Source organism: Haliaeetus albicilla, chromosome 7, assembly GCF_947461875.1.
Source record: "Haliaeetus albicilla chromosome 7, bHalAlb1.1, whole genome shotgun sequence".
Lineage (NCBI taxonomy): Eukaryota > Metazoa > Chordata > Aves > Accipitriformes > Accipitridae > Haliaeetus > Haliaeetus albicilla.
In genome coordinates, this window is record NC_091489.1 from 727,621 (window position 1) to 751,638 (window position 24,018).

Genomic DNA, 24,018 nt, shown 5'->3' on the forward strand with positions numbered 1-24,018 from the left:
GGCAGCACCATGCGGGGCCCCAGCTTGGGGACTCCTAACGGCACCAAGTGTCTTGGGTGCTGTGACCCGCTGCCGGCAGCAGTCAGGAACCCACCCCCCCCCATCCCCCAGAGCCAGGGGTGATGTCCCACAGGCAGGGGCTCAGGCAGGGCAGGGGCCAGGGGCAGGAGAGCCAGCTGCAGGGCGGGCTGGGGGGTACAGGGGACAGGACCAGCAGACAGACACTTACAGAGGCAGAAGGCTCTTTACTGTCCCACAGGGAGGTCCAGGTTCCAGCGCAGGCTCAGCCCTTTGGCCTGAGGAGCCGCTGCAATGCCCCCCCACCCCAAAACCAGGGTATGGCAGGATGCCCCCGGCCCCTCCACGGGGCTGGACGGGGTGGGTGGGTTCAGGCCCTGCGCTGCGCTCCTCCCCGGCACGGCTGGCTCACTGCCGGCGTGTGAGGCCAGGACATGGACCCTCGCCTCCCATCCCACTGGTGTGGGATCCATGGGGTTGGCACATGACGGCCAAGAGGAGCGTGACCCCCTCACAGGCTGCACTTCTGGCTCAGGCGCTGCTGCAGGAGGTCCCAGGCCTTCTCCACCTGCCAGAGAGCCCATGTGGGGCGGCACCTCAGAGCCCGCAGCCAAGCCGGGGACAAGGCGAGCGGCACCACAGCAGGGGCAGGAGTCTTACACGAGGGTCCCACGCTTCCTGCCCCTTCCCTGCTGCATTTACATCCCTGAATTCATCCCTCATGGCTGTGCACAGAGGCAGCCTTGATGGTGAGCAGCACGCCCAGGCACACCATGCATGACCTGGGCACAGCACTGAGCCCTCCGGCACACGTCAGTCGCCTGCCTCCCCCTTTGCCACCTGCGACAGACCCCAGTGCTGCAGCCAGCCCGGGGCTCACCTGCTTGCGGGTGACATCCGGCTCCCAGAGTGTGCACAGCACCACCTGCGACTGCTCCACCCTTTGGCTGTTGGTCATCTGGCTCTGCAGTCGGCTGCGAGCAGCCTCTTCGCTCAGCCCGTCCCTGGCCATGATGCGTTTCACAGCCTGGCAGGACCAGAGGGGACACTCAGTTGCTCGGAGGGGAAGCCGGGAACCAGCCCCAGCAGCAAGCGATGGGCCAAGGGGCATCGCCCACCTCCTCCTCTGGGATGATGGCCGTCCACACCTCATGGACCATGTCTTGCCAGCCAGCCTCCAGCAGCACAGCAGCGTCCAGCACGCACACGGCCTTACCTATGGAACGAGGCCATTCCTCATTACCTGGCAATCGCAAGGCGGCGCGACTGCTCCTCATAGTCCAACCCAGCCCGTCCACTTATGCTCGCAGAGTCACGCCTTCCTGCAAACTGGCAGCACAGACGCTTTACTGCTGAGCCAAAGAACCTCGCGTGGAAAAGAGCGTAGCAGGCAAAGGCTGTGTTTGCTTAAAGGGCACACCTGGGATGGCAGGTCTCCCAGGCACGGCAAGCCAATGCCTTCAGCCAAATGCCTATAGAGCTACCAACAGCACCTTCCAAGAGCTGGAAAAAGTCTGCTCCCAGAAGGAGCAAACTCGCTGCTAGAGCACTACAGCAAAAATGAACTTGAAGCCTCTGTGACAGACTGAAAGAGTTAATATCTCAAACATTGTGGTGGGGCAAGTTCTGCTTAAAGACAAACCAAGCAAGGAACCAAGGTGAAAAGACCATCAGCAACAGGAGGGGAAGGGTGTGCTGGAGGGTGCGCAGGTCCCTGTTCTGATAAGCTGTTCTGATACAAAGATCAAACAATGGCCGTGTCTGCAGGGAAGGAGAAGTTATTCCACAAACGACCCCCAAGCCCAAAAGCTCACAAACTGCTCATTAACCTGAGGAGTTTGGGTGCCCACCCGAAGGAGGGGCAAGGATGATAAAAGGACACAAACTGAAGCCCCGGCGCACAAGCCCACCGGGACTGGACACCTTGGCTGACTGAACCAACGCTGGGCCCAGGTTCGGTGAAATCTTTCTCTCTTCCTTTCTCTCTCTCTGTCTTCTTCTCTTTCCTTTTCCAAATCTCTACACCTCATCCGTTTCAAGATATAAACCGTTGACCAAGTCTGAGACTAAGAGTGGATCCAGCCGCCCCTAGACCATTCTCTACGGAGGAGTCTGGAAAGCAAGGGGGTCTGCTCTGAACCTTGTGACTCAATGGAAGGGATCTCCTTATTCCCTGAATTGATGTATATGGTTACAGGGTTTACAGAAGTAGTCTTATGCCAATTCCTGTTGTGAGAAACCCTGCCACCTACTACCGTGCCTCCCTAGTTCCATTTGCTTCTGTCATAAATAAAATCTTTAACTGATTGTTTGGTGTCGTTTCACCTTAATTTAGCCCGAGGGAATTTCAAATTAAACACGAATCCCTGGTCTGTCCAGTCTTGGTTGCGACAGCCTCGTAGGAAAGAGAAAGCAACCTCCACCCTCCTTCAGAGTAGGAAGCTTGATGTAAGCCTGTCCCAGCTGCCAGCCCAGCTGTGTGGAGGGGTTTGCTCAGAGATGTGCCAAGTGAAAATCCTCAGCAAGCTGCCCAGCAGAGAATAGGGGTGTCTGAGCGTCGAAAATATTCACGGTGGTGCCAAAAGCAGCAGATTCCCAGTGGCTCTGGGTCGTGGTGTGCTGCACAAGACCATGCACCCAACTCCCACCTTTGTGCTACGATGGGAGCTGCCCCAGTTACCTTGAGCATCTGCCTCCCCAATCTGCTCCTTGACCATCTGGGCCATCTCAGGCCACACAATGTCCGTGAGACTCTTCAGCCGCTCCTAGAAAGGACCACGACAGGATTCAGTTACTTGCCCTCAGAACCTCAGGGCAGCCCACAAGAGGATCGCTGGTGGCAGCGGCAGTCACAGGGAGCACCCAGAAAGAACCTGCTAAAGCACAGGGGATGGACCCAGCCCATCGCCTGCTCACTAAGCACAAGGAAGAAAAACTTCCACGTGGGCCAGAGGCTCCCATGCCCGCTGATGGGGTCAAGGCTCTTTTTACTATTATTTTCCTTGCCCTGCCAGGCACAGCAGAACCTCGGTCTCTGCTGCAAGAGGTGCTTTGCAAAGACACCCCCCCCCCCCAGCACAGCGAGCTCTCCACGCAGCAGAATCCACATGTGACCTGTCTGTCTTGGGGGAAGCCCTCGAGCTGCCTTCATGCTTGGGCTGGGGCAGCCTGCAGGACCTGAGCAAAAGGCTGAACACCGGCCTGGCCAGCAAAGCCAGGCGCAGAGGGTCAGGTTCGGCTGCCACATCACCAAGCCTCATGGGGTACAAGCCCAAACCACACAAGGGTCAGAGAGCACCAGCTCTGCATATGTCCAGCTGGGTAAAGGACAAGCGTGGGACAGAGGGGATGAGGATGGGGATGGGGAAGCAGCAGCAGCTGCCAGGGCGAGAGGAGCGTGTCCAGCATGGCTGCTGACTCAGCTACAGAGATGGGATCTCTGTGTCCTGCCCTGTCCGTGCATCACTACCAGAAAGTACAGTCAGGAACGCATCATCAGCTCAAAGGGCTGAAAAATAAAAATCCTCAGCACAGATGGAGAGCTCCCTGCTCATGAGATTAAATATTGACAGTCTCTGTGCCGCTCTTACCTGGTTCCCAAACACTTTGGCCCCAAGGACTTTCCTGTTAATTGTCCCATCTTCATTCAAGATTTCTGCAAGACAGAAGCAGAACAGGCTTGGGAAGAATTAATCCCACACTCTTCCCTGCGGCAAGCCTAGGTTAGAGTGAAAGGATTTCAGCACGGGGTTCTCAAAGGGACCCAGAAAGGAGCTGTAGGACCTGACCTGGCAGCTCTTCACCTTACTCTAGAAAAGGACGGGGAAGAGCTTTCCCTAGACAAACGGCAGCCCAGTTTAGCCTTCCACACCAGCCAGTTTACAGTAGCTCTGATGTGGGACGTGCAACACTTCAGGAAAGCAGTGGTTTGCCCCGCTTGGGGCCAACCATCACCAAATCAGTTACGGAGCCCCATCTGGGTGGTGTGGAGCCCAAAACCCCCGGGCAGGGAGCGGGAGCGCAGGCCAGGACAGCTCCCTGGGACGCTAGGATGATGGCACACCCCTCCCTCCTCTTCCTCCTCCCAGTCTTCCCTGCAGTCTTCGGTGGCTCTACCTGCCCCAAAGGCTGCCACCACCTGCTCGTAGGCAGGGCCACCAGGGACATAGACGGCGTGGCCCAGCTTGTCAGCGTCGATGAGGAATGCTCCCAGGTGCCCCAGGAGTTTGGCGATGGAGGTTTTCCCACTACCGGTTCCTCCAGTCAGGCCGATCACATATGGGCGCGAAGGCAAGGCAGGGTCTTGCTAAGGGAAGAAGGAAAGCCATTGCCAGCAGACAGAGGACGTGGGCTCTGCTGGAGAAGGATCCCGACTACCCGGCCTGGAGATGGGTGTGAAAGGTCCTGGCCCGGCAGAGCAGGGGCCTGCTCCTGCTGGGGGGCCAGTACAGGCAGCAGGCAGGCAGTCCTCCACAACTCGTCCCCCTGCAGCAGGGAGAGGAGCTGGCTCTTCAGTTCCCAAGGCTGCCACCCCTCCTCCCAGGTACTCTCTTCCCATCACAGCCCACGGCTCTCCAAGCAATCCCCCTCACCCGCGGGGGCCGCAGCAGTGTCCCCAGCAGCCTCTGCCGGAGGCTGGAGGAGCTGATCTTCTCCTCCTCATTCTGACTGTGTTCGGGGTCCTTCATCAACAGGATCTCGTAGAGAGCCAGCTCAGGGAGCCCCTGGCAAGAGAAGAGAGTGCTGAGGGGAGGGCCGTCAGCCCTGACAGCCGCAGCAGAGGGAAGGGGGCTCAGCGGGAGGTCAAGACCTGAACAAAATAGCGCAAATGAGGCCGCGGCCGCCCCCAGCATCCCCACGGGGCAGCTCCGTCCCTGCGAGGGGCACGTTCCCAGCAGCCAAGAGGGGAAGGGAGCCCACAGAGCTGCCCATCTGACCCCAACCCTCCGCCCGCCCGCGGTGATGCCGCACGCAGAGGCTGCTGCACCACCCTTGGGGCGCACGCGGCTGGGACAGCTCGGCACAAAGCACCCATCTGCAGGGTGCCGGCAGATGCGCATGCTGGCATCCTGCTCTCAAGCCCGGGCCGCGGCACCGAGCAGCCGCTTCTGCTCACCGAGACCCGACTTGCCCACGGGCAGCGGCAGGCAGGGGTGAGAGGGTGGGAAGGGGCAGCCCACCGGGCTCCTGCGCAGGCATTACGTTTTCAAGTCTCTTCTTGTTCACGGCCTCCCCTCCTCTGCGGGTCTCCTCACTGACCACCAAGCACTGCAGGTCAGGGTCCGTGACTGAGGGGCCGTAGGGGTCGACCAGAGGCACGATGTCGTAATGCAGCGAGGGCTTCACGTCCTCCAGGAACTCACGCAGCTTTGCCGCTCGCAGCTCGTACGGCTCGATCAGCTCCATCAGGACCTTGTCTGCCGGGCGCCAGCAGGGAGAAGCAAGAAAGCGGTCCGTTCAGCAAGGCGCAGGTCCCGGAGCGGCGGTGGAGAGCGAGACCGGGAGACGGAGACAAAACCCATCCGTGACTTTGGGAGGCTGCCTCCTCCGGCTCCCCTCGCCCCCGCTGCGCCCTCAGCTCCGCATCAGCTCGCCTCGCTCGCCGGCGCGGACGGGACGCCGGGTCCCCACCGTCACCCCATCCCGACAGCACTGCCCAGGCGCTCCGGGCGCGTGGCTGCCGGGACCCCGCGCCCCACCGGGCCCCCAGGCCGCGGCACCGGCCCCTCTCACTGCCCCGTCCCGCTCGGCACCGGGCTGGCCCCTCGGCCCCGTACCGGCAGCGGGGCCGGCCGCCCCCGGCCCCCCGCACCCCGGCGCGGTACCGGCCGCCCCGGGGGGACTCACGGCGGAGCAGGTCGCCGTCGGCCACCCCGGCCAGGAGCCGCCGCCGGGCCAGGAGGCAGCAGGCGCTGAGCAGGAGGCGGTGGGCGCCGTGCAGGCGGTCGAAGGTGCCGCCGACCGCCACGTCGGCGAAGTCGGGGAGCGCCGCGTCGGGGTCCTCCTCGGGCTCCTCCTCGGGGCCCCCCCCGGCCTCCTCCAGCAGCACGGCGGGCAGCCGCGGCGGGCAGCCGTAGGCGGCGGCGGCCAGGCGCTGGAGGCCCAGCCGCACCGGCCCCGGCGGCCCCGGCGCCTCGGCGGCGGCCAGCAGGACGCGGGGCCGCCGGGCCAGGCGGCGGCCGGGGCCCAGCAGGACGCGCAGGTCCAGGCCCCGCTGGGCCGCCGCCGCCGCGTAGAGCGCGGCCAGGGCGCGGAGCAGCGCGGGGCAGGCGGGCGGCGCGGCGGGGCGCGGGTCGGGGGCGGCCAGGCGCAGCCCCGGCTGCAGGTGCACGTACAGCGGCCCCGCCACCACCCCCGCCGCCGCCGCCAGCGCCGCCGCCGCCCGCCGCGGCAGCGCGCCCAGCGGGGCCGTCAGCACCAGCAGCCCGCAGGCGAAGGGCGCCATAGCCCCGCCGGAAGCCGCCGCCGCCGCCTCCGCCGCCCCGGAACCGACCCGGGCCCGGGCGCGCCTGGCGGGGGAGCCCGGCCGCTGCCCAGCCTCGGAGCCCGCCAGCGGGGAAGGGAGGTCGCGGGGCGCCCCGGGGCCGGGCGAGCGTCGGGACCGGGCTCCGCCCGCCGAGGGAGGAGACGGAAGGAGCCGGCCCCCCGCCTCTGCGCCGGGCACGGGCGGCAGCGGGCCGAGCCCCGGGCGCGGCCCCCGCCGAGCGCGGCCGGGTCGCGGGGATTCCCCCCTCGCCGCCCCGCCGCGGGACCCCGGAGCGGAGGCGCGGGGGGAGCCCCCGGGGACCGGGCCGAGCCCCCGGGCAGGGCTGCTGGGCGAGGATGGGCTGCGGCGAGAGGGACGGAGCCGGGAGCCGGGCGACTGCAAAGGGCTTTATTGGCGACACGGTGGGAGCGAGATCCCCCCCGCCCCGGCCGGGAGGGTCACCGCAGGGCTGGGGCCGGGGGGGTCCGCGCCGGAGCGCGGCTCCCCCGGGCCGACGGCGGCTCTGCTCAGGGCTGGTCCCCGCCGGCCTCGCCGCGGCCGAACACGAAGTCGTGCATGGCCCGGACGTACGCGGAGCCGTCGGGGCTGGCCAGCCGCAGGCGCGACAGCGGGGCAAAGAGCTGGGTGGTGACGCAGCGCAGGGGAGGGCAGGGGGTCCCGATGGCCTCCACGAACACCTGGCACCGCAGAGGGGTCAGACTCGTCCCCGGCACGGCCCCACGGCCACCCTCCCCGGGCACGGACCCCTCTCGGAGCCCCTTACCCCCATCCCACAGGGACTGACCTGCAGGACCTCTTCCACCTCCTGGGCCGCGTCGTGGAAGAGGCTCTGGCAGTGCCGCAGGTACCGGTGGTAGAGGCCACGCGTCTCGGCGTCCAGGCCCTGCAGCTCGCTGCCCTCGGGGTCCGGGCGCTGCAGGTTGGCCAGGAAGCTGGTGTTGACGGGTCCACACTCCACCAGTGTCAGGCTGCGGGAGGGAGCGGGGCGGCAGCTCTCAGCTGAGCGCATGAGCCACCACGGTACCCCCCGTCCCGGCATCCCTCCATCCCGGTGCCTGGTGGGCAGGAGCGCAGCCCCCTGCAGCGCTGCCGGCACTCACTGGATGTTGAAGGGCCGCAGGACGATGGCCAGGCTCTCGCACAGCCCCTCCACCGCAAACTTGCTGGCGCAGTACACAGAGTTGAAGGGCAGCCCTGGGGCAGAGCCGCAGCCTGAGCACTGGGTCCCTTCCTTGCGGTTCCCCGTGCCACAGGGTGCCGGGGTTCCTGCTGCAGCAGGTCCAGGTCCCACCTTGCAGCCCCCCGATGCTGCTGGAGACGATGATCCGCCCGGCCCTGCGGCGCTTCATGGCGGGCAGGAATGCCTGGATGGTGCGGATGGCCCCAAAGAGGTTCACGTCGAAGATGGTCTTCATGGCTTGGTCAGAGCAGGTCTCCAGGGGGCCCATCAGTCCCACCCCCGCATTGCAGACTGCTGGGCACAGCGCCAGTGAGCCAGGCACCAGAGCCCCCCTCGCACTCCCTGGCACCATCGAGGTGCCAGAAGACAAGAACATGGGGGTCCTTCCCTATGGATGGGCCAGTGACTCTTGGCACCCCCAAACCCAGCTCCTGCACCCCTGCCCTGCTGAACACGTCCCATCCTAGCCCCAGGACTGCGGGCACCTCCTGTGATTTGGCATCTGCTCCCAGTGCCCTGGGGAGGGCTGGCAACCCCAGAGAGGTCCCCCCAGCCACCCCGGGGATAGTGGGGGCACCGGGAAGAACCGTACCCAGCACGTCCAGCCGCTGCCCCTGCACCCGCTGCGCAGCGGCTGCCAGTGAGCACGGGTCAGTGACATCAAGCTGCAGGACCTCCAGTGTGTCAGAGCAGCAGCCCCCAAGGCGCTCCAGCAGCTGCTCGCCCTTGGCCAGGTCACGCATGGTGGCGTATACTGGCGGAGAAAGCAGGGCAGCAGTACCGCCGAGCTGCTCGGCCAGCACCGGCCCCAGCCCACCCCCAGGCACCAGCTGTCCTTGACAAAGCGCTGCCTGGCCCAGCCCGGGAGACCCCCAGGGGTGCTGGCCCCCCCCCCGGCGCAGTGTCACCCCTTTACCTTTGAATCTGCGAGCGGTGTCGGCCGCCAGGCGCGCAGCCAGCCCCAGGCCGATGCCTGAAGAGCAGCCTGTGATCAGCACCGTAGTTTTCTCCATGAGCAGGCAGTGCCGGCCAAGGGGACCGTGCTGTTTAAGAAGGCTGGGAGGAGGGGGTCCCCCCGCCCCACGCCACGGGTGTTGTGTCTGCCGCCTTATCTCAAGGCCCCTCCACCCACCTCCCTGCGCCTTGATGCTTGCGCAGCTGCTGCGATAAAGACCCTGAGGAGCCAGGACCCCCACGCGGGAGGAGGCTCTGGGGCACAAGGGGAGCCACAGCCCCAGGGGTTGGCACCAGCCAGGGCCAGCACCAGCCGTGCCGTGTTGTGTCAGGCACCCCGGCTGCCGGCACGCATCTGGCAGCGCATTTTTCCTGCTATGGAGGCTTGGGGGCCGAGCACCGCTCCTCTGCCCCCCATTTTGCACAAGTCCCGCACTGGGGAGAGGAGATGGACACAGATGGGAGAAAAGAGTGCTCAGCGGCCAGGCCTTTAATTGCTCCGAAGGCTGGCAGCACCACAGCCAGGCTCTGCCTGAGCCCCAGCTGCAGGGGAAAGGCCTAGAAAACCCTGTCCTGGGGAGCGCAGCCCCAGCAACACTGCAGAAAACTCCGCAAAGTCTCTTTTGATACAACAACCACCAAGCGTGACCAGGGCTGTGCCCATGGGGTGGGGAGCACCCGGCACAGGGAGGCCCAGGACCCCACCAGGGGTGAGGCCAGTTCCCTGCTTCCCCGGGGGCAGGGGCTGCTCTGCCTCCCGCACCACTGCAACCTCCCTGGCTGCTTCTCCACCATCACCGCCCCCGCCAGCCAGGGCCCCGCGGCAGGGACATGTGTGCCCTGTCCCTCTGTGCAGTCCCAGCGCCCACCGAGCTTCCAGCTGGGAGCACTGAGGCAGCAGAGCCCTTGCCTCCGGGCTCACACCTGGGGCAGCCCAGCTTTCCTGGGGACAGGCTCAGGGCAGCCAGGCAGGGCCAGCAGGGCTGAGAACAGAGCGTGGCACAGGATGGGTCCCTGGGGCAGAGCCTGCCCCCCCCATCAGGCTGCCCGCCCCGCTTCTGGCATGTCCTGCCCATGCAGGGGAAATGGTGGGTCCAGGCTGGCTGGGGGCCACCGAGGCTCTGCGCCTTCGTTCCAGCATGGCCAGGACGCAGCCATCAGGCCAGGAGCTGTGGGAGCCTGGACATGGGAGGGCGCGGGGTCTCTGCCCTCCCTCCTGGGGGAGGCTCCAGAGGCACAGCCCAAAGTCACGCCGGCCCAGCCCGGCTGCGCCGCAGGGTGCTGGGGTAGTATTTGAGGAACAGCTTCCTGGAGATCTCCAGTGTGTCCCCAGCCGGCACGGACGGGTAGCGCTTCTTGTTGTAGACAAAGCCTCTCTCCACCTGGAAGACAGCCTGGTTGAACTGGTCCTGGTGGAAGGGGCTGCCGGAGTTGAGGCTCTCCACCAGGGCAGAGACAAAGAGGCTCCAGCGCACACTGTAGTAGTCCAGCACCAGCCCCCCCAGCTGCTTGTTGGCATAGTCCAGGATGTTCCCACTGGGCCCCCAGAGCGTCACCTGGTTCCGGGCATTCAGCTCATACTGCTCGGCCTCCTGGTCGCTGGTGGCCACGGCACGAGCGCTCTCCAGCCAGCGGCCCAGCAGGAAGAGGCTGTGGCTGGAGAGGAGGCTGTCCAGCTCCGGCAGCAGGTCGTAGACCAGCACGCCGCCGGCCGTCAGCAGCTCCGGCAGTGCGTGGCTCTGGAAGGCCTGACGGATGCTTAGGTAGTAGTTGCTCACCAGCTGCTGAGCCGCCTGCCGCGTGACATCCACCAGGTCGTAGCGGAAGGTGGGGCTGGAGCCCAGCTCCGCGCTGGCGCTCAGCAGCAGGCGCCAGGCCTCGTACACATCGCTGGCGTTGTACCACAGCTCCGTGTCCATGTGCAGGGAGGGCCGGCGCACCAACGGGCTGCGGTTGTGGTTGACACAGACGCCGGTGCAGTTGTACACGCTGCGGAGGAGGAGCCTCCAAGCACTGGCTGCGGCGGCATTTGGGGCGCCGTAGCGGCGCTCGGCGTAGCGGGTCACCCAGCTGGGGAGGTCGAGGGGCTCCTGGCGCCAGCCCAGCTCGTTCATCAGCTCATACACCATATCGTTCTGCTCAATGCCCTCCGGCACCAGCCCGGTGCCCACCATGGTGGAATTGGGGAAGCGGCGAGCTGCAAAGGGGCCGTGGTTGATGGCCTCCACGGTGCCAAAGAGGCCGTGATTGCCCCCGAAGTTGTGCAGCATGCACCAGATGAAAGGCTGCCCATAGAAGGACTCCGTCCACTGGTAGACGGGCTTGGACTCAGCAAAGAGGTCTAGAACGATCATCCTGCCGAGGGGCACGCCGTGCAGCAGGGCCCGTACCTGCGCCGGCTGCCAGAAGTCTGGCTGGTGCTGGAAGAGCCAGCCCTGCATCAGCCACAGTGCCTCGGGGTCAGCTGGGGACAGAAGTACACAGAGTGAGGTCCCTTCCAGGCAGGCCCCGTAGACACAGTGGGCATCCCGCAAGGCCCCGGGGCCACCAACTGCCCCTCTTAGAGGGGGCTTTGAGGGTCTGGCACCAACGAGGTCTGCCAAGCACAGGCAGCTCGGCGCTCGCGTGGGGCCCGCAGCCTCCTCCCCACCGGCCTCCAGCTATCCCCACCTAGAGCCCCATGACCAGGCTGGCACCGCATGCTGACCCACCTCCTGTCATCGACCTGAAGACGGCATTGCTGACCCTCGAGAGATAAGCAGGGTCAGAGAAGAGGGGGGTCATCTCGTTGAAGGTGTCGGCGCTATAGATGTGGTCTGTGCCAAACTCCTTGATCAGCTCCTTCAGGAAGAGGGTCCCGATCACCTGGAACATGGGGTCCTCTGGGTCCAGCAGGTAGGTACACGAGTAGGTGCAGTCGAAGTGGCTCCAGCCCCCAAGGCGAGTGGCATTCACATGCGGGAAGACCCTGTGCCGGAGGGCAGAGAGGGGGATCAGGAGCGGGACAGGACGGTTGTGCCCCAGCAGGAACAGGGCAGCCTCCCGGGGAAGGCGGCAAGGGCACAGGAGGGCCGCGAGCTGAGTCGGCCCCAGGAGCACCCAGTGTAGCCGGCGCAGGCTGGAAGCGGGACCCTGGGAAGGGCCCAGGGCTGAGACACCAGGGAGGGAGCTGCGGCCAGGGCTGATCTGCCCTGGGGGGCTCTGTGAGCACATGGGTCTGCACCTACCGAAGAACCCCCTGGGGCACGTGGCCCGCGAAGGCCGGCAGCACCGTGATCATCCCCAGCGAGCGCATCCTCTCCACGATCCGGTACTGGGAGAGAGAAAGAGCGAGGGAGCAGGGGGAGAGGAGCCCCCACCTCCCTGCAAGGGGCCCCCGGGCGCTGCTGGAGCTGGAGGAAAGGAGCGGCGGCCCCCAAGCCTCCGTGAGCGCGGTGTCGGCCTGGAGGACCGGGGCAGGGGGTCGCACGGGTCTGCCCCGGGTGGGCGGGCAGCCCCGGTGCCCCCGGTACCTGCAGGTAAAGCTGTTTGAGGTGCCAGGCCGGCGGCAGCGGCCCTGCCCAGCCGTGAAGGTTCCCCATTCGGTTCCAGGCCAGGAACGCCGGCCCCGTGAAGTACCCGTCGATCTCTGACTGGTTCAGCCCCAGGGAGCGGTACACCTGCACGGGGCGGCGGAGGCTCAGCCGGCCCCGCGGCCGCCCCGCTGCCCTGCCCGGTCCCGCCATCCCCGATACTCAACCCGCTGCCAGGCCGCCTCCTGCCCCGCGAAGGCCGGCGCCAGGTTGATGCCGCTGAGCGCCATCCAGTCGATCTCCCGCTCCCAGCGCGCCCAGTCCCACCAGGCGTAGGAGTAGCTCTGGGTGCAGGCGTTCTGGTAGTAGCGGTACCTGGGGGGGGGGGAGCGGGCGGGAGGCTGCGGGCTGGGCCCCCCCGCCCCGTTCCCGGCCCCGTTCCCGGCCCCGTTCCCGTTACGTAAAGGCGCCTTGTCCCGGGCTAACGAGGCGTGAGCAGCGCCCGGCCCCGCGCCCGTCCCGTCCCCCGCGGGTCCCCGCCGCCCCGTTACCTGCCGGGGGCGGAGGCGCGGATCTCGGCCCGCAGCCGCGGCAGCGGGTCGGGCAGGCGGAGCTGCGCCCCGGACCAGGAGAGGTGGCAGCCGCAGAAGTCGCGCAGGTAGTGGTACAGGCCGGCGGCCGCCGCCACGCCACTGGAGCCCGTCACGGCCACGGCCACGGCGGCGCCGGGCGGCGAGCGCAGCCGGTAGGTGTCGGGCCCGCCCGCCGCCAGCGCCGCCTCCACCGACAGCTCCACGGCGGCGGCCCGCGGGCCCAGCAGGCGCCGCGCCAGCGCCCGCACCGCCGCCTCCTGCCGCGCGTCCTCCGCACCGGCCAGCAGCGGCGGCGGCGGCAGCAGCAGCAGCAGCAGCAGCGCCAGCGCCGGTCCCGCTGCCGGTCCCGGTCCCGGCCGCGCCGCCATCGCCGCTCCCGGCCCCAGCGCCGCCGCGCTCCGCCAATCCGCGCCGCCGGCCGCCGATGGGTGGGCGGGGCCGGCCGGGGCGGAAGGGGTGGTGGGCGGGGACGAGCCGGTACCGGGAGCGGGGCTGGTTCCGCGGGCGGGTCCCGGACCCTCGGAGCGGAGGAGACACGGGGACGTTACCGGGCGGGGATGCAGCGGGCAGGGCGACAGTGGGCGGGGCTGGTCCCGGCAGGCGGGACGGGCAGGCGCTGTCTGCGCCCCGGGAGCACCGCGGCCCCTTCGCCGTCCGCTCTGGGTGCCCGGGCCGGGCCCGGCGGGGCCGGGGCTGCAGCTCCCGCCTGGGACAGCGGGACCCCTCCGCCGGGAGCAGGAGCCGCCGGGGCTTGGCGGGGCGGGGCGCAGGTACCGGGCAGCGCCGGGGCTGGCACCGGTGGCTCCGGGCTGTTTTCAGATCACGTTTTCCACCCGCGACGGCTCCGCATCCGCGGCGGTCCCGGAGCATCCACCAGCCCGCGGGAGCGGCGCTTCCCGGCTCCGGGCTCCCGGGATCGTCCGAGACCCGCTCCCGGGGCTGCGCCCGCCGCGGGCGGTTAAGCCCCGCTGGGCCCCCGCAGCCGCCGGGCCGGGCCCGGCCCGCTCCGGCCTGTAGGGAGCGCTGCGAGACCGGGCAGCGGGGCTCCCCCGGCCTCCCGGGCCCCAGCCGGTGCCCCGGGGCGGGGGCGCGGCCCGGCCGCCCCCAGCAGCGGCCGGAGCAGCCCGGGACCCGGCCCAAGCCGCCGCTCCGGCTGCCCCCTCACCCCGGGGCGCAGGCAGGCGGGTGCTCCGCACCTCGAGGGGCCCAGGCCTTGCTGCCGCGGGAGGCGGGTGGGCGCAGACCCCCGGGGAGCCGGGGGAGAACCCCGGGGGGAGGCTGCACCCCGGCCCCAGCGCACGCCCGCGGCCACCGCACCCGGCGGCTGTTCTGCACCCTCGGTGTTCTGCATCAGCCGAGGCCGAGAACGTACGGGCAGGGCTGCCTGAGGCTGGGGGGGAGGCTCAGGGCAGCGCCGGGGCAGGCAGAGCGGGGGCCAGCGGGGCCCCAGCCGGGGAAACGGCGAACAACGGCGGCTGGGAGAGGTCCCGCAGGGCTGCCGGGCCTCCGCACAGAGCTGCTGGGGGGCAAACGTGAACCTCCAGGGAGCAGGGGCTTGCCCAAGTTGTGCAGGGTCTCTTTTGGCTCCAGGAGGGCTTCGTGGCTGCTTCCCAGGACTGGCTGCAAGGGACAGCCGTGCCACCTCCTTCGGTGCAGAAGGGAAGGACAAGCTCAGGGTTGCTCCACAGCGGGGCCGAGGCTCCCCCCAATCTCTCCAGCACAGGCCACAGAGGGGGCCGGGGGCTCCTGCCATGCCAGCCAGCAGCAAGGGCTGCCCACATGGCCCTTGAGCCATGAAACCAGCCAAGCAGGGCCATGGAAACAGGCAGAAATGCTGTGATTGCACGTGGTAGTGGTGCAAGAGAGCAGGGGAACGGGTGAAAGGGGAGAAGATCCCCTGGACACAGCTGGCACCGGCAACAGCAATGAATCCGTCTCCTCTTTTGAGGGGTGCGGAGGACAAGGGGCAGGCATCCTGCGGCTGCAGGGACAGCACAGACCGGCTCCTCGCCCTCCCTGAGATATTAGGAGACAGGAAACACACTGGGCTGCAACAGCCTCAAAAACAATTGCCAAACCCCCACAGAAACCTCCCTTCCGCCCCTTCCGGGCATGTGGAAAAACCCCCTCAGGCAGCTCCAGGCCCTGCAGGAAAGGCCTGAGTAAACACATCCCTCCCGGATCGGGGAGCAGGTTCCCATGGGGGATGCCCCACGGCTTGGGGGGCCAGGAATAGGGCAGCAGCCCCGAGCAGGCAGAGTGTCTTTGCCCCAGTCCCCAACAAAGGGCATCTACAACACCCAGGTTTGATCAAGCCTTAGTTTTTCCTCCTGCATAACCACTTGTTTCAGTCAGTTAACGAGTTTATCCAGGCAGGGAGGAGGCTCCAGGACAAAAACAGCCCCTGCTCGGTGGCCCTGTTCGGCCTTCACTCAGGACGTCAGCCAGGGCTTGATAAGCGCAGAGACATTTCAGCCCAGGCATGGTCATGCTGGTCTCATTTTACAAACCAGCTCTGCCCACCCCATCGTACTGGCCATCAAGGTGACAGGAGCCCAGGGCAGGAAAGCTGAAGGTCTCAGCACCGCCCCCCCCCCCCGCGCAGCTTTCGAGGCTCTGCCCAGTGAGACAGGGGTGCCAGGGAGCCCCCTTCGGAGAGCACAGGCAAAGCAGAAAAGAGGCCACACCACTTGTGCAGTTAGTTTAATTTTTACAGTGACTGCAATGCATTTCACCCGGGCAGCAGGACTGGTGTCACTGCTCCACGCGTAGACACATTTTGACTTCATCTTTTGTCTGCAAACACCATTGTAAACATACAGCTGAGCATACCTGTAAACACCACGATTACCCAGAAGCTGCCCACGCGCAGCACAAGGATCCCCGTGCTCCGTGCACACACCCGTTACAGTGTGCAGTGCACACGCACCTTTGTCACATAATTTTAAACAGCCCTGCACTGTGTGGCATTGCCTCCTCAATTCCAGGTTACAATGATTCTCATTATTGTTCTAATCTGTTCATACACAAATACTTCAGATCCACTATGAGAATTAAACATGACAGTTACACACAGCACTAACACATACCCACACCCCACTGCTCCTACAGCTACATCAAGTTGAGGAGGGCAAGAAATTATTCACACCTGGTACTGGAGAAAACGAACAGCTAGTGCGGGGAAACACCACTGAGACTCCCCTGCCATGGGACTATTTTGGCAAGACTCGGCCTCAGTTCTCCCTTAAAGGGCTCCCAAGACCCCGAGCATACATGACAACATATGTCACTAGTACCTCCACCTTTGCAAAAGCTGTCTCTACCGATGCCAAGTCTGCACGGGCATTATCTGGATGCACCTCTAGGGCTTTGCAGCCTGAGGGCTTCGTCTTTAAACAAGAAATGCAGGAAGTTCCATTGCCAGTGGTCAATACCTGAGATGACAGTTTGCACTGCACCTTGTCCCTCCTCCATCTCACCCCAGGCCACAGCAAGGCAGCCGAGCCCGCTGCGCCTGACCCCCCTGTTCCCACCACTGCCTCCAGAAACAAGAGGTGGAACGGGCCTTTGCTGCTAGACATAGGGCTTTGCCTGGGATACAAGTGTGCAGGTGCAGTTAAAGAAGCATCTCTTCTCCAGGGAAGACAAGGTCTCTTGCAAGGACAAGGTATTTCCCCATCGCTAGAGCAAACTGAGAGCCACCATACACTTAGCTGAGGCTGAGTTCTACCCCTTCATATCAACTCCCCAAGCCCCAGCCAGAGTTCAAAGAGCTGAATCCCTGCACGGAATGAGACATTGTTTTTGTCAGATTAAAACGTGGCACATGTGGAATCCCTAGAGGTAGAAGAAACATGCCCTGGATTGTCAACTGCCCACTGCTCATAATTTGTTTAATCAGAGGCAGAGACACGTAGGATCCACATGTAAAACTTTCTTTAAAAAAATCTCTTCCCGAGCAGCAAGCTTTGTGCAAGCTGAAGTTGTTAGACCTTTTCTCCATGTGCTTGTATGCCCACTCAGCCATAGCTGCATTTCTCTCATGCTGCCCTGATAAGCCTGCCAGGGAATTCACAACACAAGAAGTACACTATTATACACCAAACTCTGACACTTCATGCACGTGGTATCTTCAGTGGTAAACTTAAGGAACGAAAAGTTTCTTTGATCCAGTGTCACTCATTACCCAAGAATGTCAAAGCTCTTGGCTTCGAAACGCCACAGTAACACTCGAGGGTGCTGCAATAACTTATTTTCACTATGGGAGAATTACATGCAACTCAGACACGCAGGAGAGGGCTAACCATAAACACACGACGTTTAACACTGCTTGAGCGGAGGGATCTTTAATCGTCAAACCTCCCCTCACGGATGGTATCAAAGGAGAAAGGGAGAAACTTGAATCCAGTGCCAGTGTAGAACTTGTTCTGGAACTCAATCCTGCAAGAGAGGGAAGAGTGATTGCTCATTTAAAAAGGCAGCTCTCAGATATGAGTTAGCAAGAACTCCATTAAAAGTATGATTATTGACTCTAAAGAGAAAAAGTGGTATTATGTAGCGTATCTTTTGGCACAAACCCCACATTTTTGTTTGATGTTTCTGGAGCACAGCAGAGGAGAACTGTCTAGGTACTTCGATCCCACCCCCAAAGGCAATAAAAGGGCAACAAAAATAGGATGAACTCCCTAACCGTGGTATCACTTAGAAGCACCTAGGAGCACAGAGCATTTCCTATAAGATGTCATTACCAAAGTTCACATTTCAGTTAGAACAAACCTCAACCGCGTGATGCTGTACTCAGACTTTCTCCATCAGCTACTTCTATTTATTTACTTCAGCATATTTGGTTTATACCCACATGACTACTTCAGCTGAGCTAGAGATGTGCCTGTTGTCTCCAGCTGAACATTAACTTAGACTTGTTTGCCTGCTTCCCCTAATAAACTCAGTTTAAAAAAAGAATTATTCTAGAGAACTGCCCAATGGTCAGCAACAGCCAAATAGGGAAAGAAAAAAATAATCCCATGATTCACAGTAAAAACAAGCACAGTGTTTCATGAGCCTCATGAGAAACACTTTCCATTGCGTGATCCACTAAAAGAACGAAGTCTCTGTAGGAATCAAGTGACAGCAAATCATAGAGCAATTTAACACAATTCAGAAGTATTTTTATGAAGAACAAAAAAGCAGACTTGAATTATTTTCTTCTAAATCAGGAATTGCAGTAAACTTCAGAGCTGCTGGTATTTCAGCTGGCAAAAAGTGATTTCCCAACAGAGCTCAGAAGGGAAACATTCAGAAAAACAGCTTTCTGCTCATCTCTTCTGCTGCCTGTTCATGCAGATACACAGACTTCCCTGCAGAGGAATCCCTAGGATGAGCAGGATTTTCCGTGTAGGAGGAAGGGCTCCTTGCCAACATGCTCCAGTTTTTCAGGAACCCTGATAATCTCCATAAGTATCCTGTGACTAAGTAACTATTCTGTAAGCAAAGTGAAATAAAGCAGCAGAGGGTTGGGTATCTGAGTCACACAGAACCAACCCACTGTAAATGAAATTTTAACCCTGATGATTAACTGTTCCAGCTGGCCCCGACATCTGAAAGCTCCTTTTGGACACACTCAGTTACAACTGGCCACAACTGGATGCCTGAAGCTCGAGGAGAAGCTGTTGTAAGGTTAGGGAACTAGTGAAAAAGTTTAGTTAACCAAACAATCATGGCTTAAATGTTCTGTGTGTTTTTTTCTGCAATTGTCTACAGGAACATCCAGAATCCAAGGTCCTTTTTTTAGTATGAGACACTGCTGTTCTTCAGGATCACTGGCTGTCATGTACCAGCTCTATTGCTAAACTTTGCACTGCATGTCTCCCATCAGTGATCAAGTTCTGCAGAAGAATTCACTAGACAGTTAGCACTGCACTGTAAAACAGACTAGAAGGCTTTCTGGCAGTCAGCATTAAAGAAAACCCACTCTTCAGCTTTGTTGTATTAATAATTAGCTCAAGTGTTTGTTGGACTGTAGTTATGTGGATTTTCCAACCCGAGTCATAGAGTACCCACACTGTATGGAAAACTATGCAGCTTGCAGTCCCATGAGAAGCAATGGCAGAGTCAGTTGTTGAACAGGAACCCTAACTTTCGTTTAGCACAAGTGCAAATTCCTGCTTGATCTTTGTGTTCTTAAAGGCGTGTGCCAATGCCTGGGGTCAGCTGTGATTCAGAGCGCACCTTGAAGAGGGCAGCCTACAGCACGCCTTACAGTGAGAAAGCAATGGGGGCGTTTGTGTAGAGGTTGTTGCAGTTACTTTTTCCCAAAAAGGACAGCAGTTTCATATGCGGCACCGTGGGTCATTCTGTCCTGCACTTACAGGAGACTGCCTTTTAGAGCAGTAGCGTGCTTTTATGGTCGCACTACAGACAAGCTCTGGCTCATGACCTTTACAAAGAAAAATAAAATTCTGGCAGGACGGGTGGGGAGCTGGATTGCGAGCGGGATGCAACTCTGGCACGCCCATGCCTCTCAGAAAGCAGCACTCCCCCTTGAGTGGCAGCGGGCCAGGAGCTCTGCCTGGGCAGAGGAGGGTCTGCCTGTCCATTCTCAGTTTACAACCGAGAACAGCCGTCCACAAAGTGCCACATAATTGCCGATTTTTATTTATTCCACACAGTTGTCAGAGATTGACCACATTTGTTGTGTTTGAAATCTATTTTGGTGTCCCTGCGCAGACCTCCAAGTTTGCCATTCAGAACAAAACAGACATCACGTGAGCTTCTAATGCTGCACGGCTGAGAGCCCTGCTTCAGATCCATTTCACTGCCTCCAAGGGTCTGAGCTCATTCTGGGGATGTTTATGGACCAGTGGCAAACAGCTCAGGCAACTCATGATAAAGAAAAATCACATTTGTGTCCGTCTCAAGTATGGCCATGGTGACGTCCACACACCTGCCAGGGAAGCTGCTGATGCTACTACACCTGACGGAGAGAACAGACTGAAACCTTTAGCAAGAGCAGACACAGTTCTCAGTGTTTGCCAAACCTATAGTCACAAATCGCCAGGACCCATGCTCTCCACACTGATGGACATGGACTGAGGGATGGGAGACTGGCTGAGAGACTCTTGGGTAACCAGAGCCAAGCTTGAACAACGTGGTTTGACTGCTCTGAACTCTGGAACTGAAGCCCCTACATCATGATGCTAATTTAACACCAACCTCTCTCCTACACAGCAAAATAAACCCCACTCTTCACTGATCTGAATTAATCTGATTTGCTCTGTATTATGCCTAGTGCTATCCTTTCTTTCTAGCTGTGACCTGGTCTTGGGACATAATCCAGGGACATAGCTTCTGGTTCCAAATCAGGCCTAAAACTGAGCCTAAAATACTGCTTTACACAGGAAGACACCTCCACTGAAACTGTATTCCTGCATCAACCCATGATGTTGGGACCCTACTTTGAATTCAGTTATGAACTACTCCTTTTGGGGGAAGTCTATGTTTGCTCATATTAGAAGAGCTGACTAGCTTAAAAAAAGGTAAGCTACTTTAATCTAAACATTCATGTCAAACTACATTACTGAAAAGCAAATAGAAAAGTAAAGTATTTCAGAACAGTGATGTTACAGTAAAAGGAGTTAACAGCACAATGTGGGGGTATAGCTCAGACAGCTACTGAGCTCCAGCAGACCTCCGATACACATGCCTGCATCTTGGCAGCACTCAAAGAGTGCTTCCTCCACCCCAGAATGTGCCAGAAAAACCCAGCCTGCTGAAAGAATGCATACTTTCTGAAAAAGCACAAAACAAATCTTCCTCATTTGGGACTGACAGGCAGAGCACATGGAACAATCTGTGCTTTTTTTCCCCCACCAGTAAGACACATGCTAAATTCCTCCTCCTTTCCGGGAAGGCTGAACAACCCACACCTTCAGAATTCCTGATAGGTGACTCTTCTCCCACAGCCAGAAAATCTGATCTGCTCCTCCCAGGACAGCTGTATTTGACACCCCCCAGCTCCCCCCCACTTCTAAAAAGGGAACACCTACCATTGGAAACATCCTGATTTCACATTCAGAAGCAAAAAGGAATGTTAACAGTATGTTCTTTTGAAGAACTGCAGGTGCCTTCCTCTCCACTGTGATAACAAAAAATCCAACAAATCCAAAATAATTTCAGCAGATTACTTGGAGTCTGAAATAGTGCCTTAAACTTGCTTTTCAGGCTCTAAGCTTGAACAGATTTTCTCTTAGATTATGTGTATTAAAGTCTTACAAGTTTGAAACACATGTTTAGGGAAAATACGACTTCATTAAGAGCTTCAGTTCTGCAGCTTCCCAGCAAATGCTCTGTACTGGTCTGCATGGTGACAGTGATCCATGTGCTTATTGCTATTGCCCAGCTGGGTTTCTCTGTTCGCTTGCCATTTCAGTGACATGCATCTTCCCTTGACACATTTCCAGACAATTTTTTCACCACCCTTTAGAGACAGCCTGGCAATGTGAAAAGCCACCTCTTGGCTGAACTGCAGCCTCCAGTTCACACTTGTTCCAGGTGCTCTGTGAGTGGTATCTGTAGGTGCAGTTTGTGGTTATTAACACAAGACAGGTGTCTCCAGAAAAACATGCTTTCTTATCTTAACCCATCTCTTTGGGTAAAAAAGAAAACACAGAGCCTGCCAAGAAGAAAAGCTGTTCAGAACTGTTCATCTGCTATTGTTCAGAAACATGCCATGCAGCACTGCAGTCCAGTGAAGCAAGACTTTGAAAATCCACTAATTCACAAACAATTGCAGATCGAAACCACCACATACAGAGTTAGAGTACTGCTTACTCTCTGCTCTTCTTGGACTGCTAGCAATAATGCCAGGCAGGTCTTGCAGAGCTCCTTCTTTCACACTGATGCAATGGTGTAGTACAGTGACAGCAGGATGAGGATGCAGAAACACCAGCCAGTCAGCAAGAAGTTCTCAAGTGACTGGTATGAAGATTTCTAGGCTGGATGCCAGGAAAAACAGAAGCACCATCCAGCAGCCATTTTCAGCAGCTGCCCCCCCACAGGCTCCCTCGGCACAAGATGGCTACAGCTCTGAGCCCCTGGGTGAAGCTCGACTTGCTTGAGCTACAAAGACCCATGCACTCCAGGACACTCCAGCCCGCACCCCCACAGGCTGCCAATGCAGGGCAAAAGGACAAAGTTTTCCTTCCCCAGAAGCAGGGCAAAACTGCAAGAAGGCTGATTTTCTTTCTTTCCTTTTTTTTTTTTAAAAAAGGCACTGGCTTCCTTTTCACTTACAGAACTACTTTTTTAAAGTGCTCATAACCTTTTCTTCCCATTTAAGCAAGACAGAATATTCCACGTGAACTTCATGGGACTTCACTTTGGTCTTCTGACCTAGCAAGAAGCAAGCTACCTTAAGAGATGGCAGCAACCTGAACTCTACAGAGGCACAGACATACTCTCCTACACTTTAGGCTGAAGAGAACCCGAGGCAAGCAAAACCCATTCCCACATTGCTCCTTTGATCCCACTAGTGCACTAACCACAGAATCTGAAGTGGAACAATGAGCACTCTTAAATACGGATTAGAGAAAGCTCTTGAATACTTTCCACACTTCGGTGCAGAGAAAGCGATGAGCACTCTAGTGAGTAATTCCTTCTTGTTTACTGGCTGCCTGCATACACAGGAGCTTAATAATCACAGGAAAGGGGCTACAAAAGCATCTGCTAATAAGCAAGAACAGCAAGAAATAGCTACCATTCCACAGCACCCCAAAGGGCAGATGGGCAAAGCTGCCGCTGTTTAATGCACGGTCTTACGAAGATGAACAAGACCACATGAAGGAAACTGCAGTCAGTAGCTATTGCACATTAAGGAAAACAAACATTAGAACCAGGCAAAAGACCAAAAGACAGAACAAGCAAATCCTACTGAAAGCCACAAGCACACTCATCCATCTAGCACAACCTTCCCATCCCACTGTTCACAAAGCTTTAGTCTAATTTATTTTTAAGCAGAGATCACTCTCCACAATTTCTAAGCAACATGTATGCATAGGGTCAGGAGAGAGTGGTGTATCACTAGAAACAAGACTGAAATCTGACCCTTTTAAAGACTTTCTGCTGTTAGAGCACATCTGCTGTAGGACATTTAGATGTTTAGCTAGATTTGTGGTACTCTGGCACTTCTGAACATTGCTGATCCTGGCTCAATAGTATCCGCTACCCCAATTTTAACAGCCTTAGCTTTCCTGTGTAAGGGTCAATATAATTTTCTAGAAGATAGCATTTCTGCATAGTCCAGGTGACATCAATTTTCTTGCTATGAAGAGCTTTGAAGTTTCTGCATGTTCCAGTAACTCACCAGTGCAAGCGAAGAGCATGGAGGAAAGCAGACAGCCCCTCCATGACCAGGAGAATTGCTACTGTCAGGGTAGCAAAAGCAGCAAATATGAAGAAGAGGCCAAAGCCTCCACCCAGACTCCTCACGCTGAGGCCAATGTGGATCACCATGGTCCAGAGCACCTCCGAGAGCTCTGCCAGGAGAAAGGGGAGAAGGGGGCTCATTTCAGAGCATTCAGCAAGAATGGAGGGTTGTTACAGTTTACTGATAAAGCAAAAACTAAAGCCAAGCAAACTCCCACTATAATGGGGTAGGAAACTTAAGAGGAACACCTTTTGCAGCCAAGTAAGCCAGGACATTGTCTCCAACTGTTGCACACAGAGCAGGGCAGAGTCCTTGCTCAGCAGCTCTTTGCTTTATTCAGTGCTTTCAACTCCATCCCTCCCTTTTAGCAGCACGCTATGCAAGTAGACACTGGTGTTTAGACTTAATTACTCCCAGCTAATGCACACACAGCTCTGTCCTTTTCCAGCAGTGCTTGACAGTTGAGCTCTGAGAGGCTACCTGTATTCCTGCCTTTCACCTACTGCCTGCCCAGGGTGATCAGACACATGGATCCAAATCTCAGTTCCATAAGAAATACTCACGTGCATGGGCTAAGCTGAGAGCCCAGAGCCTCAAGTAGGATGCAGTGTTTGAAATGCACCCCAGACAATATTCAATGGTGTGGATAGCCTGGTACACCACAGTATCACCGAAGTCAAACTGGAAAGAGAACACAGAAAATGAAGAGAGCTGCGAGCCTTGCAAGCAGCAAGGGTTGGCCAACTGGGGAAAACAAGCACACTACCTGGTGCTATTACCAAGGATATTATGTTTGAATTTAGACACTGATACCGTCTTCTCCTGGATTAGCATGTCAGTTTTATAAATGA

General features: G+C 59.3%; 4 protein-coding genes across 12 annotated transcripts in view; all 4 read right to left on the reverse strand.

Moving 5' to 3' along the window:
* Positions 1-230: 230 nt before the first annotated feature.
* Positions 231-6,612, reverse strand: COASY (Coenzyme A synthase). Its single transcript, XM_069786274.1, has 9 exons — positions 5,866-6,612; positions 5,221-5,435; positions 4,611-4,742; positions 4,135-4,324; positions 3,609-3,673; positions 2,699-2,783; positions 1,137-1,234; positions 899-1,045; positions 231-586 (listed from the first exon to the last, which is right to left on the reverse strand). The coding sequence occupies exons 1-9, from the start codon at positions 6,461-6,463 to the stop codon at positions 530-532; spliced, it is 1,587 nt and encodes a 528-aa protein (XP_069642375.1). The 5' UTR covers positions 6,464-6,612; the 3' UTR covers positions 231-529.
* A 138-nt stretch (positions 6,613-6,750) lies between these two features.
* Positions 6,751-8,971, reverse strand: HSD17B1 (hydroxysteroid 17-beta dehydrogenase 1). Of its 3 annotated transcripts, XM_069786278.1 has the most exons (6): positions 8,602-8,971; positions 8,278-8,439; positions 7,797-7,976; positions 7,606-7,699; positions 7,290-7,473; positions 6,751-7,182 (listed from the first exon to the last, which is right to left on the reverse strand). In XM_069786278.1, exons 1-6 carry the CDS (start codon positions 8,696-8,698, stop codon positions 7,012-7,014), a joined length of 888 nt encoding a protein of 295 aa, XP_069642379.1. In that variant the 5' UTR covers positions 8,699-8,971; the 3' UTR covers positions 6,751-7,011. The 3 variants fall into 3 exon arrangements, with proteins under 3 accessions (XP_069642379.1, XP_069642377.1, XP_069642378.1); XM_069786276.1 differs by having other exon boundaries at positions 7,606-7,979; XM_069786277.1 differs by having other exon boundaries at positions 8,278-8,971.
* Positions 8,972-9,111: 140 nt separating this feature from the next.
* On the reverse strand, positions 9,112-13,169 carry NAGLU (N-acetyl-alpha-glucosaminidase). The gene is made up of 6 exons (XM_069786271.1): positions 12,703-13,169; positions 12,379-12,526; positions 12,152-12,298; positions 11,867-11,952; positions 11,351-11,607; positions 9,112-11,103 (listed from the first exon to the last, which is right to left on the reverse strand). Exons 1-6 carry the CDS (start codon positions 13,110-13,112, stop codon positions 9,887-9,889), a joined length of 2,265 nt encoding a protein of 754 aa, XP_069642372.1. The 5' UTR covers positions 13,113-13,169; the 3' UTR covers positions 9,112-9,886.
* Positions 13,170-15,434: 2,265 nt separating this feature from the next.
* ATP6V0A1 (ATPase H+ transporting V0 subunit a1) overlaps positions 15,435-24,018 on the reverse strand; it is a 30,701-nt gene continuing 22,117 nt past the window's right edge. For all 7 annotated transcript variants that reach the window (XM_069786284.1, XM_069786283.1, XM_069786281.1 and 4 more), the window contains 3 exons: positions 23,731-23,848; positions 23,105-23,276; positions 15,435-17,184 (listed from right to left, as the gene is read on the reverse strand). In XM_069786284.1, coding sequence (XP_069642385.1) covers positions 17,091-17,184; positions 23,105-23,276; positions 23,731-23,848 — 384 coding nt within the window. In that variant the 3' untranslated portion in view covers positions 15,435-17,090. The remainder of the gene's footprint in view (positions 17,185-23,104; positions 23,277-23,730; positions 23,849-24,018) is intronic.